This window comes from Silene latifolia, chromosome 2 (assembly GCF_048544455.1).
Source record: "Silene latifolia isolate original U9 population chromosome 2, ASM4854445v1, whole genome shotgun sequence".
Classification (NCBI taxonomy): Eukaryota; Viridiplantae; Streptophyta; class Magnoliopsida; order Caryophyllales; family Caryophyllaceae; genus Silene; species Silene latifolia.
Window position 1 is genome coordinate 58983932 of NC_133527.1, and position 16435 is coordinate 59000366.

The following is a 16435-nucleotide window of genomic DNA, read 5'->3' on the forward strand; positions in this document are numbered from 1 at the left end:
AATCGACAAGCAACTCAAAGTCGGGTTCATCAAGGTGTCGAATACTCGACCGGGTGGCTAACGTCGTTCCAATGCCTAAGAAAGATGGTAAAGTTCGGGTTTGTGTTGACTTCCGGGATTTAAACAAGGCAAGCCCGAAGGACGATTTCCCATTACCTCACATCGACATCCTGGTTGACAACACGGCAAAACACGCGTTACTATCTTTTATGGATGGATACGCCGGTTATAATCAGATCAAGATGGCGAAAGAAGATATGCATAAGACTGCGTTCAGAACGCAATGGGGAACCTATTGCTACACAGTAATGCCTTTTGGGTTGATAAACGCAGGGGCTACATACCAGAGGACCGCGACAACATTGTTACATGATTTGATGCACAAGGAGGTCGAGGTTTATGTCGACGACATGATTGTCAAGTCAAAGGAGCGTGATGGCCACCTTGGTACACTACGCAAATTCTTCGAACGATTGCGCAAGTATAACATGAGGTTGAATCCACAAAAATGCGCATTCGGAGTCACCTCCGGCAAACTGTTGGGTCACATCGTTAGCCACCGTGGCATCGAGGTGGACCCATCGAAAATAAAGGCCATAATGGAAATGCCTCACCCGAAAACCGAGAAGGAAATTCGAGGTTTCCTGGGAAGAATCCAATATATAAGTCGGTTCGTGGCAAGGCTAACGATGATATGCGAGCCAATTTTCAAGAAATTGAAGGTCGGGGAACACGTCGTATGGGATGATCACTGCCAAGCTGCATTCGATAAGATCAAAGAAATACTATCTTCCCCTCCCGTGCTTAGCCCACCAACGGCTGGGTTACCACTTTTGTTGTATCTTACGATTCGGATCTGCAATGGGGGCAATCTTTGGCAAGCAGACATCGATAAAGAGGAAAGAGCGATTTACTACATTAGTAAAAAGTTCTTGGAGTATGAAATCAAGTATACTCAGCTCGAAAAGACATGTTTGGCTTTAGTATGGGCAACAAAGAAGTTACGGCACTACATGCTCAGGCATAGTGTCTGCATCCACTCGAAGATGGACCCAATCAAATACTTGTTTGAAAAACCGATTAACGGCAGGTGTCAAGATCGACTCTAATGCTTTCCGAGTTCGACCTGAAATATGTACCGCTGAAAGTGATAAAGGGAAGGGCGGTTGCAGACTTCCTGGCGGATAATCCGATAGAAGAAACTGAGGTTGTGGATACATGGTCGTTTCCCGACGAAGATATCGTTCACATAGACAATGGTACGTGGGACCTCTATTTCGATGGAGCATCGAACTATAGGGGATACGGGATAGGAGTTCTACTCATTTCACCGGAAGGTGAACATGTTCCTATTTCGATCAAGTTGGACTTTAACGTCACTAATAACGCGGCTGAATATGAAGCATGCCTACTCGGTTTGCACAGTGCTCTCGAGTTAGGCATCAAAAAGCTTGTAGTACATGGGGACTCGTCACTAGTGATCAATCAGGTGGCCGGGACGTGGAAAACCCGAAGTGATAGCTTGGCTCCGTACCAAGCGAAAATAGAGGAACTAGAAAAGTTGTTCGCCGATGTCAAGTACGTGCACCTCCCCAGAGATGAAAACCAGTTTGCTGATGCACTATCAAAGCTAGCTGCTCTGATCAACATACCTGATCACATGGATACTATGCCGATATGTGTCGAACGAAGATCATCACCTGCTTATGTTAATGTAATCGGAGACACAGAAGAAACCGAGGCCGAACCTTGGTATCATGCTATTCTGAAGTTTAAAGAATCAGGAGAGTATCCACCCGACATGGATAACCGCGGAAAGCGTGCTATTCGAATGCTAGCCGCTCAGTTCGTTAGAACCAATGACGGACAATTGTACAAAAAGACCGCGCAAAACATCCTTCTACGATGCATAGACTCACCAACTGCGAAAAGAGTCATGGAAGAAGTCCATGACGGAGAGTGTGGCCCACACATGAATGCCCATATGCTGGTTCGTAAAATTATGAGATTAGGGTATTATTGGACCACAATGGAGACAGATTGTCGCCAATATGTCAAACACTGCCATAATTGCCAGATCTTCGCAAACATACAGCACGTGCCGCCATCACTGTTATATACTTTGACATCACCATGGCCTTTCTCAACATGGGGAATCGACATTATTGGAAAGGTCAACCCATCTGGAACAGGTGGGCATTGCTTCATGCTAGTCGCCATCGATTACTTCACGAAGTGGGTAGAAGTGAAATCATACAAAGTTCTACAAGCAAAGCAGGTAGCAAAGTTCATTCAGAATGAAATCATTTGCAGATATGGGGTGCCGCACGAGCTCATTAGCGACCATGGCACTCACTGCCAGGCTGAAACTGCCGTAATACTTGAAAAGTATAAAATCAAACACCACAAGTCGTCACCTTATCGACCTCAAACAAATGGGGCGGTGGAAGCCGCTAACAAGACAATCACTGTGATTCTCAGAAAGATGACCGACAATTATCGCGAATGGCCAGAAAAGATACCGTTCGCACTATGGGGATACAGAACGTCTATTCGCACAGCCACTGGAGCAACTCCGTTCTATTTAACATATGGGATGGAAGCAGTTCAGCCTATCGAATTAGAGGTACCTTCTTTAAGGATCCTGTTAGAAAGTCGTCCCTGAAGTGACCGTGGCAAAGCCAGTATGATTCCTTGGTCATGCTCGACGAGCGACGGTTAAATGCATTACACCATGTTCAACTCTATCAGAAAAGGATACAAAGGGCATTTAACAAAAAGGTGAAACCTCGAGGAATAAAGGATGGGGATTTGGTCCTAAAGTCTGTGCGCGCTTTATTACCGATCGACCCGAGGGGAAAATTCAAGCCAAATTGGGCCGGTCCTTACCTGGTAAAGAAGATATTATCGGGAGGCGCAGTCAGACTGACAGACCTAGATGGAAATGACTTTGCGAATCCGACGAATTTGGATCAACTGAAGAAATACTATCCGTAGAACTCATTCTCAATGTCGTAAAATAAAATTTTGAATTGCAGTGCTCGTGAGCGAGTCTAGGCCGCGGCACTTTTGCTTCGCTGCTTTTTGTGCATTATAAATCGATGATTGTAGCGCGTTTGTTTTGTGGAACTACGAGCTCGGTTTGATTCTGTTGATAACAGATACGTAGGCAGCTCTTTAAAAGAGTACAACCGACCCTTCCTTTAAATAAAATGAAGTTTTATGCAGAAACTTGGAATTTTGAATAGATAGTAAGTCTTATTAAAGATCGGGCGATGCCCATTACATCCTTCAAAAGAAAAAAAAGGAAAACAGCTAACAACAGAAAATAAGTAGTAGTATTAAATAATATATTTGGAGTCGAAGGCTCCTACATCTTCTTTTTCCCTTTGCCTTTTGGGTCACGTGACCGAGGCTCCTGTAGAGGAGGGGTAGTTGCGTTCTGTCTAGCGCGCTTCTTAGGAGGGATCGTCATTTCCTCCCGAGGGCCCAGCCTATCTTTTACACTCAAGCGAGGACCAAGCCTCCCTTCTAAGGCTGAGCCCGAGTGTGCCTTTGAACCCAACCGTTCCCACACACTGTCGCTTTGTGAGTCGGTTTTAGGAGTCTTCTCGGTCTTAGTTTCGAGTCCGGATGCGGACGAAAGATCGTTAACAAAGAAGTCGCGATGCTTCCTTTTTGTCATAATATTTGATGTCGACAAGCTCATCCTTCCGACACAAGTCCTTACCTGATTCGGTCTTCTCTTTAAGCCATTTAGTATAAGACGGGGATACCCGGTAGTCCGAGTGCGGCAGATACGTACCAAAGACGCCTTTGGTGCCACCTCTTGAGCCAATCATCACATATAGAGGAATTCGGCTCTCTTGCTCGTCCCAACCCTCACACTTGGGAATTATTTGTCTACGGCCCATCTGACGCAGGACGCGGTCAGGGTAAATGTGAATAGACCTCTCTAAACCCAGTAGTAGCAAACGTCTTGTCTTGTCATCTTCCGGAAGGATAGTAAAGGATTTGAGGCGAAGCCAAGGCATGAACCAGCAAAGAGGGCGACCTTCCCCTTCTGTCAGTTTGTTTCGCCAATATGCAAGGTCATTTTGATGCTCGTCTTCATACCGCTTGGCACGCATAGTCAGCATACGGGCGAGATACGAGCTGGGCTCACGCGGCGGGGCGAAGAGCCAAAATCTCTCGCAAAGCCACACCTGAAAAAAAGAGAGAAAAAAAAACATGAAAAAAGACGGAAAAAAGAAAAAAAAAAAAGAAAAGAAAAAAAAAACGTGACACAAAAAAAAAAAAAAAAAAAACGAAAAAGAAAAAAAAAACGAAAGAAAAAAGGAAAAAAGAAAAAGAAGGAAAAAACGGAATTGTGGCAGGAATCGTGGCAGAATACAGCAAAATCGTGGTAGAATGCAACAAAATCGTGACAAAATCGTAGCAGAATGCAACAAAAACGTGGCAACAACACAAGAATCGTGGTAAAAGGAAAATTAATCAAGGATGCGAAATCAGGAGAATAGATTTTGTTACCTGCAATAGACGGGAGCATCCCGACCAATCGGCACCAGGGTTCATCTTCTTAGCATCTAAACCCCGGAGGGTTTCAGCGAGAATAATCCAGGAAGGGTTATGTCCCGTCTCCATCTGAGACACAATAGACAAAAGCTTCGCTTGTCCTACACAAGTTGTCTTGTTCATCCTACCTTCAAAGACATAAAGGTGTAGCATGATCAATCCAAAGGCCCTGCGGCAGTACGCTGGCTGTAAAGTACTGTTTCGCAAGATATAAAATTTCCGGTGAATAGCAAAAAGGTTGACTTCGTCACCAGTAACTATCCCCTCAGACTCCGTCCTGGAAAGGCCAAGGCAGTCTAGATATGTTCCACGCCACCCTGAATGAAATTTAGGTATAGCCGTATGGCCTCGGCATCCCATCCTCCCGGGCGAGAAAACTCTTCGGGTAGAGGGCGGATCTCCCCCTCGGGAAAAGAAAAAACATGGTTCGAGGGATCCCAATAGCTAAGGCGGTGTTCCAACAACGCAGGTTGAAGGGGATCGGCGTAAGGGAAGTAATTGCGCCAGTTGAGCGGTCTTTAATTCTTGTCTCTCTGCGCCAGTGAAGTCTGTCTCCCATGCTCGCATAGCACTCGCTAGATTATTCATAATGATTTATGTTATTCGCACCAGTTTGGGGGAAAGCAGAATAAATTTGGCAATACAGCTCTTCCTTATATATAGAAAGTATAAGGGAAGGAAGCATCTAGGATGACACCCCTAAGGTGCCGTTTTTTTCTGAGCCGTGTGGGCCTTGGGTCGCGCGCCTCTTAGGCCCGCCCCAGTTCACACCAGTCTTTGGCACGATGCATCGGGTTTTCGCACATCTACAGCGTTTTGGGGAGCGCCGGAACGGCCGATTTACATTTTCTACCCTCGACGAGTCAATATTTGAACTAAAACCCGTGCACACTTACGGTTTTATTTTCTTTTTTTGTTTTGCGGTAGCGGGCTACGCCCACGTTGTTCACGAGTCATACAGAATGTCTGAGTCGCATCTCATGCTCACCCATCAAGGGTCGATGATTCAACCTTTCAAAACCTTTCAAATTTCAAAATTTCAAAAATTCAAAAACTTTTTATGATTCGTTTCAAATTCAAATTTCGGGTCGATGGCCCAATTATTCAAAATCCTCAACATGTTCAAATTTTGGGTTGATCACCCAATTTTTTTCAAATTCAATTTCGAAGGGTCGATGGCCCAACATATTTTCGGGTCGATGACCCAATCATTCAAAATCGTCAATTTCAATTTTCGGGTCGATGACCCAGTATTTCAAATGATCCAATTTCAAGATCGATGATCCAAATATGCTTATGTGATGATTATTGCTAGTACGTTTTTGTGTTTCAAATATAGCAGGATATGCTTCAACTGGGGGCTCTAAAGTCTTCGACTTTAGAGCCATTGCAAACTGGGGGCTCTGAAGCCGTTGGCTTCAGAGACCATTATCAAGATGTAAAGGATGGCATCCGCCAAGAATTCAATTCAATACAAGAGTATGAAATGGAAGAATTCCGTAGCTGAAAGCAAATGATGAAAGCGGCGGCAACTTCCTTGGAAAGTCCCGTCCCATTCGGACAAGTGCCAGCAGATGATAAGTTTTGGGCAAGTGTCAGCAGATACGAATTTCGGACAAATGCCAGCAGATGATAAACTTTGGGCAAGTGTCAGCAGTTGCCGAACTACGACGCGGGTTTGATTCCGTCAGAAACGGATACGTAGGCGCCCAAGGATAAGGCTCAACTCACCATATATGCAATTTTATGGGTCGACGACCGACGACGATAATTTGACACAACAGAAGCAAGAGTCAATCCCCGACGAAGTTTCAGGTATGATCTCTTCTTATGGCTGGCGAGCTTATATACGCAAGTCTAATGGACTATAAACGACCCGAAGAATCCTCAGGTCGAGAGGGACCTGGGGTATACTTTGACTTTCGCCCTGTCCAAGCCTCAGTCAAAGTGGGGGCTCTGTAGATACCCGTATCCGTCGATATTGGAATTTATAGAGAACACGACAAACACCCGATGATGATAGGACACATGTATTCTTTAGTTGTCATTGTCATTATTTGGAGCTCGTTTTACGAGGTAGAATGGACGTCGTCGATGAAGTATTTTATTAATTTAAATGATATTTAAATTAATGTTTTTTAAGTGAGTTCATTTTTATTAATTTAAATGATATTTAAATTAAAGTCTTTTTTTAAAAATGATTTCAATTTAATTTAATTTATTTTGAATTTTATTTTCTTAAGTTTATTTTATTGATAATAAAATAAATATTTGATTGGAAAAATCATTTTATGAATATATTTGATTTGAAAAATCATTTATTTTAATTTATTAATTGATTTGAAAAATCGATTTTAAAAAGCGAAGAAAACTCGTTTTAAAAGCATGTTTTTGAGCTCGATTTTAGCTCGGTTTTTGAGCCCGTTTCCTTTACGAATTGGCACGAATCTCGAGTACACTAACCAACCTAATACTCTACCCATCCACCCTTGTTCGAACCCCCTATCCACGGCCCAAATTCCATCCCCAAACACCCCCCAACCAGCCCGCACTAAACCGAGCAGCCCCCTGTTTTGGCAGCTCAATCCCGAGCCCAAAACCCGCTCCAAACACTACCAAGACCCGTACCCATTAACCCTAACCCATACCCCAGTATCCTACCCATATTATCCTAGCTTAATCACCAAGAAAACCCCCCTCAAACCCTCACAAAAGCTGCTGGACAGCAGCCATACGGGATGAAGCCCGATTGCCTCTCCCTCTCTTTTACCCTACTTTAACCCCTTATAAATACCACCCCTTCACCATACATTCATTCCTCTAAGTTCTCCATACATCCTAACATCACCCACAAGCTTTAAACCTCAGAAACAAACCCTAATTGCCTCCCAAAAACCCTAAACAAAACCGACACACAAACTGAACTGTTTGTGTGTCCTCCTCGGAAAGCAACTCGTTCCTCCATCAAACCTCCATCAAAACTCGATTTTCTTGCTCCTAATTAACCACATAACATCCATCTACACATTAGATAAAGATTTACGAGCCAAATTGCCCTTGAGAGTACACGAAATCCCTCGAAAAACAGAGTGTTATACACTCTGTTTTCGCGGTTTATTCTTGTCTGTCCAGTTCTGTTTGTGCTCGTTTTTCGTGCCCAATAACCCAAAACGAGCAGGGGTTGCTTTAATATTCCTGTTCTCCTCTCTTTCTAGTTTTCAAAACATCTTTCAAATCGAATTTTCGTCGTGAAACGAGGGAGATATCATCGTTTGAAAATCGCTGTCCAAAAAGTTTCAAAAACGCGTGTTTGCTTTGCTCTTCGTCGACGACGGCCTCTCGAGATAAAATCTACCATCGATTACGACCCAAGACGGTGTCAACGATACATGTAGGTTGAGGGTGCATCAAATCCTCTTCTTTTCCCTTTTATTTCGTTTGTTTTATGTTTTTTTAATTGTCTTGTTTTTGTTTGTTTTTTCGTTTTGTTTATCGATTGTTCTAACTAATTATGAAACTAGTTTAGTCCGAGTATGAGTTAAAGTACCACCATGAACAGCCGCGTTGACTTGAGATGGGAAAATAAACCGCTACTTCAGTCGGTCGTACACCCCCGTCTCATTTACATATCCTCGTGTTCAAGGTAGGGCATAAATAAAACGAGTTGTCTAACTTCGCTCTTCGCTTTCGACCCCCTTATTGTTTCGGCCAAATCGACATACCCTAGGACCCGTTGTATGTTAGTTTAACCTCTGATTGTTAACCCATGATGTATTTAGATGACATTAAATTAATTTAATAATCTAATTAGACACTTTAGGGTACATCGACATAGCTTTAAAAAATCAACTAACAATTCTGTAAATAATTGAACGCCTCTTTCCCTTTCACCTAATTTCTCGCTAGTATAATAGTGCATGATTAGCACCTTCTTATTAACACTCGATGAGTTAACTTAATTTGCAAACTTGACCTAATTCAACCCCTTTGGGCCGTGTGAAACACTCGATCTTAAGCGAAGCTTTCTGACATTTTTTTATCATCGTTTTTCTAATGTATCTCCCGTATCGCTTTGCAAATCCATCTAACTAATGAACCCGGCCTAGGAACTAGGGTAGCCGTGTCTGTGGCCGTGGCTTTAGGCCATGGGGTTGGTCATGCCTCTCTTTGCCTCGTTTGTTTTATATCTTTTGTTCTTCGTCGTTTGATAGCTTGTAATTTATCGTTTGCTCGTCGGGTTGTAATCTTTCGAGTTAGTTTTCTTTTTTTTACGAGTCAAAACCTCTTCAAAAAACCTTAGTCTTATTTGGTTAGACGGTTGTTCCCCAATGCTTGTAGGAGCGTAGTAAACCGCATGTTGTTTAAAGCAACATGGCCCGGTTTATGCTAATGCATGCTTTGGTGCATAGCCCTATGTCTAATTCGATGAGATTAAGTGAAAGCACGCATTACGAGGAGTGACCCAAGGCTGTGTGTCATGTAGGCCGTGAGTCACCCCCCTCTTGTGCACGGTTTTCTAGGCCAAACGGCCGCGTATTGCGTCGTGTGTATAGCGTTGTATTTAGATCGAGTTGTATCTTTAATTTATTGTTGTGTCGGCATGAAATGCCTGGTTTGTAATAGGTAGATCCCACGGCTCCCCCACTCCCATCAAGACTTGTTTGTTTCGTTTATATGTTGTTAGATCAATCAACCCACATGCTAAATTACAACTTTGACAAAGTTAGTTTAGTTGCATCTAAAACGACATAGAAATTGTTGTCACATGATAGGGTTAAAACAACGTTTGCATATCATACATCGTAGTAGCTATGACCTTGTTTGAAATCCGATACTTGACTTAGTAGAGGCCGTTATTGACGGGCGGGGTTGGGTGTCCTTATGGGCTTCCCAACACGTACCCTCACCCCTTACTCAAGATCTATGGTTTGTGGATCCGTCTAAATACCATTGGATTACGAGAGTTATTCTAATCGAGTGATATAGGGTACAAGTCTTTATCTTTAATCACTCGTAGTCGTTTGGCTTTATGCTTTTCGACGAAAGGTGTAAAGTTGACTTGAACGGTTCCAAGTTCCCAAAAAAACTTGGTGGCGACTCTAATTTGTCTTAATTCGATTCGAAAGAACCTCGAGTCGATTATGCCTAGTGTGGATCCCGCGGACGCAGTTCCCGAGGGCCTTGTCCACAAACGTGAATGGATTTCCTCTAGTCTTTAAACCGTGGAGCCCTATAGTGGTGGATGAGTTAAATGTTACTCATGTTCCTATGTAGGTGCTATTCCCCAATCTTGACCCTTGTTTTTGATCAAAATCTGGCTTGAGTAAGGTTGCTAATGCAGTTGGCAATCCTATTTGTGCTGATGAACACACCACCAACAAAAGCAAGTTGGCTTTTGCTCGAATCTATATTGACGTTGATCTTTCTAAGGAGCTTCCAAAGGTAGTTCAGATTCAATCCCCTTATCGTGGCACACTTTTGCAGAAGATTGATTATGAATGGGTGCCTCACTTTTGCACTTCCTGTAAAAAGGTTGGGCACACCAAGGACAGATGCAATCCTGCTGGTAAGCCTAAGGTTAAACCTAAGACTGTTTATAGGCCAAAGCAAACCGTGGACTCTCAGCAGGTAGTTGCTTCTTCAACTGCTTCTGGGAGTACTCCCAAAACTCTTGAGAAGAAGAAATCTCTTGTGAAGACAACTGTTGCTACTAAACTATCCAACAGATTTTCTGCACTTCAGGATGGAAACTAAATTGAGCCTGATCATACTGCAAAGTCTTCGTCTGAGGTTGCTGTACTGGACACTGAGGATGAGCACTCTGTTAGTGAGACTGAGGATGCTGTGGTTTTTGAATTGGATCCTGGAGACGCTACTGCCTCCCATGATCCTCACAATATGGAACATTAGGGGTCTAAATGACCCCTTAAAGCAGCAAGAGGCTCACCAACTCTTGCTGGATAAAAAGGTGGACTGTGGTGCTTTGATTGAGACCCATGTAAAGCACACAGCCATCATGGATATTAGTAGTAGATTTCTTCCTCACCAACTTGTTCATAATAATGATATGCATTACAATGGTCGTATCTGGATTTTTTGGAACCCTGTTGCTGTTGCTCTCATTGTTCTTCACAAGTCTGCTCAGCATATACACTGTTCTCTCCTCCATATTGCCTCCCAAAAGCATATGGAGGTTACTTTTATATATGCTTTTAATGCTAGACTTGATAGAAGGGGGCTTTGGTCTCATCTTCAGTCCATTTCCTCTCAGGTTACAGTGCCTTGGTTATGCTTTGGAGATTTTAATGTTGTTTTAAATATTGATGAAAGGTTGGGCTCTTCTCATGTCCAGGTTGCTGACATTGATGAGTTTAGTCAGTGTCTTGATAATTGTAGTTTGGTGGATCACCCTGCTACTGGTTGCCATTTCACATGGAACAATAAACAGGGTGATGGTCTCAGATGGGCTAAGTTGGACAGGATTCTGGTTTCTCCTCAGTGGTTTGCTAGTTTTCGTTCTACTGCTACTTTTCTGAATGCTGGAATCTCTTACCACTCCCCTTGTCTGGTTCAAATTGAAGGTATGGCTCCCCCTTGCAGACCCACTTTCAAGTATCTGAACTGCTGGGCTCTCTCTCCTCAGTTTCAGAGCACTGTTTGTAGGAGTTGGAGCTCTCAATATTATTGTGGGCATATTATTTCTCTGTTCTAGAAACTAAAGCAGCTAAGGAGTGGATTAAGGAAACTTCACACCTCCTCCTTTACTAATCTTTCTGACAGAGTGGCTAGTTGCAAGTTAGCTCTTAAGCATTGCCAGGATAATCTCAGTAGTTCTCCTATGGATTCTACTCTTCTTAGGGAGGAGAGGGCTCTGGTTCAGGAGTATCTTCAGGTTAAAAGAGCTGAGATGCATATCCTGTTCCAAAGGGCTAAAGTTCAGCATATTCAGTCTGGAGATCTTAGCTCTCAATATTTCTATGCAAAGATTTCTACCAGGAAAGTTAGGAACAACATTGGGAGCATTCTTGATGCAGCTGGTAAGCTTTGTACTGGCTCTCATGAGGTGGCTCAGGGGTTCCTTTCTTACTACTCTTCTCTGCTGGGCTCTTCTACTCCAGTTTTGCCTTTGCCTTCCCATCTTTTTCTGCAAGATACAGTGTCTCCAGAACAATGTGGCTCCCTTATACAACCTGTGAGAGTGCCAGAGATTTTGGATGCATTGAAATCTATAGACAGAAATAAAAGCCCAGGTATGGATGGTTACTCTTCTGGCTTCTTTTTGGATGCCTGGATGTTGTTGGTCAGGATTTTAAGAATGCTGTCCTGGAATTCTTTCAAACTTGTTCCATGCCTAAGGTAGCTAATTCCACTTTGCTTGTCCTTGTCCCTAAGATGGATACCCCTCTTACTGTCAAAGACTACAGACCTATTGCCTGTTGTACTACATTTTATAAGGTCATTAGTAAAATACTTGCTAATAGACTGAAACAGATCCTGGACTCTATTGTTGGTCCAGAGCAAGCTGCTTTTGTGGCTGACAGAGATATTTTTGACAATACTATGTTAGCTCATGGGCTTGTGTCTAAATATGGCCGTGCTTATCTTACTCCTAGATGTTTATTAAAGGTAGACATCAGGAAAGCTTTTGATTCAGTGAATTGGACTTTTCTTAAGGACTGTATGCTCTATCTTCATTTCCCTTCAGCTTTTGTAGACTGGGTCATGGCCTGTATTACATCACCTTATTACTATGTGCTGGTAAATGGTGAAGTTCAAGGATTCTTCCCTGGTAAATGTGGACTCAGGCAGGGTGATCCCTTGTCCCCATACTTTTTTGTTCTCTGTATGGAGGTGTTATCAAGGCTTCTCAGAACACTCCCTAAGGTGAAGAACTTCTCCTATCACCCAAAGTGTGTTCAGTTGAACCTTACTCACCTTATTTTTGCTGATGATTTACTTGTCTTCACTAGAGGGGACCTCCCTTCAGTCAAAGCTGTGTCTGACTGCCTTGATCAGTTAAGTATGCTTTCAGGTTTGGTTGTTAATCCTTCTAAAACTGATCTCTATTTTGGAGGGGTTGCAGCTGATGTTAAGGATCTTATATTGGCTGCCACTGGGTTTAGTGAAGGTAAATTCCCTTTCAGGTATTTGGGTTTGCCCTTTTTCAATGCACGAATTACCCAAGGCATGTATCAACCTCTGCTTGATAAACTCAAAGCAAGCATTCAGCATTGGGCAAACAAGAATTTAAGCTATGCTGGGAAAACATTGCTTGTGAATTCAGTCATTTTTGGGTTAAACAACTTTTGGGGGGCAAGTATTTTGTTCCCTAAGGTGGTCATAAAGAAAATCAATAAGATTTGCAAGGATTTCCTGTGGGGCATTTCTGATGGAACTCGAAGGCATACTTTCCTTAAGTGGCAATTACTATGCTCCTCAAAATTAGAGGGGGGGATAGGCATAAAAGAAGTCCTAAGTTGGAATTGTGCGCAAATGATCAAATGGGTCTGGAAATTGCACAATAAACCTCAGTCTATTTGGACTAGATGGGTTCAAACTTATGTCCTTAAAGGGCAGAGTCTCTGGTTAGCTAGGCAAACAATCTCAAATTCTTGGTATTGGAACAATGTGGATAAGATGAAGGATCTTCTTCTTAATATTGTTGGCTCTTCTTCCATTGCAATGCAGCTGCTTGAGAGGTGTACCTATCATGCTCGGTTTGACACAAATGCTGCTTATGATCTGGTGAGAAGTAGGCGTGAGCCTGTGCCTTGGAATTCTTTTGTTCATGGCAAAGGTTGTCATCCCAAACACTCTTTTACTGGCCTTATGGTTATGATTGATAGCCTTCCTACTATGGCTAAGCTTATTACCCGTGGGTTATTTTTGGTTAATCGTTGTGTGCTCTGTGAATGCTCTATGGAGGATCTTCACCATGTTTTATTCAACTGCTCTTATTCTCGGCAAGTTTGGGCTACTGTAGCTCAATGGGTGCATCTCCCCCTGTTTTTCTCCTTGGATACTATTGTTCAAGCTTTTCTTTTTGAGTTCAGGAATGGTAAGCAAAAGGCGTGCTTGATGGTTTCATTTCACTTCATCTGGAAGGAAAGGAATTCTAGGATTTTTAAGGGGACTAAGTCCTCGTGTGATTCTCTTTGTGTTGTTATTGAACGTGTTGTCTCACTGCGTCTGTATGGCTCTTTTGCCTAGGTTTTTTGTTGGTTATTTTCTTTTTTTAGGGGGCCTCCTTGGTCTCCTTTGTAGGAAAGGGTGGCAAGGATCTTGTATGCAACGCTTATTTTGTTGAAATAAAAAGATCTATAACTTTTCTGCAAAAAAAAAAAGTAATAATAATAATGAAAGCTGCGCGCATCTTTTTTTTTTTAAAAAAAAAAAAATTAATAATAATAATAATAATATTTTTTTTTTTTGGTAAAATGTGAGTATGTATATAAAAAATCAAAAAGATAGGTATATATGGTGTTCAAGCATCATTGATTATCAATTACATATAAATTCATATTTTGTAACCAATCTAAATCCGAGTACTCTGAAGTCCCTTCCATGTAGCCTTCCTTTAACCTCCTCAATGACTTGATTAACTACTCCTTCATGCCTTAGCAACATCCCCTCCATTCTGCTTTTGTTTCTCTGCTGCCAAATATTATACACTATCCCCCTCAGTAAGGCAGCCTGCACCCCCTTGTGCAATTTCGTACCTGTTCTCTGAGTGCACCATCCTATCATATCAGTGACAGGGAAGCTAATTTGCATCTTTTGACTCATGTCCTGCACGACCCTCCTACTGTATATACAATCACACAGCAGATGGTCAATGCTTTCAGCAGCCTGTTCACACAGAAAACATCTGTCATCAACCTCCAGACCATACATAATCAGTTTATCCTTAGTCCTCATAGCTCCATGTGCATACAGCCACCCCATGAATTGATGCTTAGGAGTCACATGCTCATTCCAGATCCATTTATACCAGATAACAGCAGGTTTTCTTTCTTTTAGCCATTCATATCCCATAGCAGGAATATACTTGGACTGTGTAGTCCAAGTACCATCAATATACCCAGGGAGCATTTCCTCCTTGACTTTGCATATCCTCCTCCAGACCCAACTAGAGCTAGCAGTAGGCTTATAGTCCAACCAATCCTTCCCTTATAAGTAGTTCTTATTCACCCACTGCACCCATATTAAATCCTTCTCTTCCATAATCCAATGAACCAGTCTGCCTATCATAGCCTTGTTCATAGTTTCCTGATCTTTTAGCCCTAATCCTCCCTCTTCTTTTGAACAGCTCAACTTATCCCAAGTTACTAGGGGAATTCTCCTGTAATCAGGACTATTATCCCACAAGAAGTTTCTGCAAGTAGCTTCTATTTTGCTAATGATCCCTTTTGGAAGTACAAACATTGAGGCCCAATATGAGTGCAAAGTTGAGTGTACAGACTTAACTAGCACCAGTCTCCCAGTATAAGAGAACTTTTTTGCCCCATAATTGTGAATTCTACTGCATATCTTCTCAACCAAGCACTCACAATCAGTTTTCTTCAATCTTGTGGTCTGAATAGGCACCGAAGATATTTAAAAGGCAGCATTCCCTCCACAAAACCAGACACCCTCAAAATATCATGTTTGATGTGTTCTGGGACTCCTTGGAAGTAGGCATTCGATTTGGCAGCACTCACCTGTAGTCCAGAAGCCTCAGAGAAAGTAGAGAAAGATCTTAACAAGAGCATCATGGAGCAGGCATCCCCTCTACTGAAAAGGAGTACATCATCTGCAAACATTAGGTTTTCCAGTTTGACTTCTTTACATAGAGGGTGGTAATTAAACTCAAATTTATCAGCTGCATATTTCAAAGTCCTGGTTAGGTACTCCATACATAAAGTAAAAATAAGGGGAGAAAGAGGATCTCCCTGTCTAAGGCCCCTCTTACCTTGAGAGTACCCAAAAATGTCCCCATTAGAGATAAAGAGAAGCTTGAAGTAGTTATACACTGCAATATCATATCTTTAAACTCAGTAGGGAAATTCAGAGCATCTAGCAATTGTTCAACAAATGACCATTCCACAGTGTCATAAGCTTTTTGCAGGTGAATCTTGAACATACACCTAGGAGTAGCATTTGGTCTTTCATATAGTCTTATCAGGTCTTGGCAAATAAGGATGTTCTCCTGGATGCTCCTATTTTGAATGAATGCCCCCTGGTTTTGATCAATGATACTAGGCAATACATCAGCTAGTCTTGCACAAAGCAGCTTAGAAATGATTTTGTATATGACATTGCAGCATGCTATAGAACGAAACTGTAAAACACTTTAAGGTCTCTCACATTTGGGAACAAGGGTTAATGTTGTAGCATTGATTTTCCTGAGAAGTTTCTTATGAGTAAAAAAATCCTGGACAGCAGTAATCACATCCCCACCTATGACACCCCAAGCATCTTTGAAGAACTTGCTTGTGTATCCATCAGGTCCAGGGGACTTGATGTCAGGAATGCCAAACAAAATATTTCTGACCTCCTTACCAATGACTTGTCTGTTCAGCAACGAATGATGATCAACATTACATCTGGGCCCTTGCTCAATTATCTTTCTGTGAACCCTTTTTGTCTCCTGCTTAGCTCCAAGCAAAGATTGATAATACTCCAAGAAGGCATTATGTACCTGTTCTGGTGTATCACACATATGACCATTCCTATCCTCAATCAGCATAACTCTATTTCCATTTCTTCTTTTTTTGAGCACACCATGAAAATAAGAGCTATTAGAATCCTCCTGCTGCAGCCACTGTATTTTAACTTTTTAAGCCAAGAAGCTGTCCCTTGCCACAGACAGGTCTCTTAG

At 42.2% G+C, this 16435-nt stretch overlaps 2 protein-coding genes across 2 annotated transcripts; both read right to left on the minus strand.

Moving 5' to 3' along the window:
• Positions 1–14076: 14076 nt before the first annotated feature.
• LOC141640849 (uncharacterized) lies at positions 14077–14667 on the minus strand. Its single transcript, XM_074449528.1, has one exon. It carries the CDS (start codon positions 14665–14667, stop codon positions 14077–14079), a length of 591 nt encoding a protein of 196 aa, XP_074305629.1.
• Positions 14668–14745: 78 nt separating this feature from the next.
• On the minus strand, positions 14746–16303 carry LOC141640850 (uncharacterized). The gene is made up of 4 exons (XM_074449529.1): positions 15922–16303; positions 15527–15586; positions 15276–15436; positions 14746–15150 (listed from the first exon to the last, which is right to left on the minus strand). The coding sequence occupies exons 1-4, from the start codon at positions 16301–16303 to the stop codon at positions 14746–14748; spliced, it is 1008 nt and encodes a 335-aa protein (XP_074305630.1).
• Positions 16304–16435: the final 132 nt, after the last annotated feature.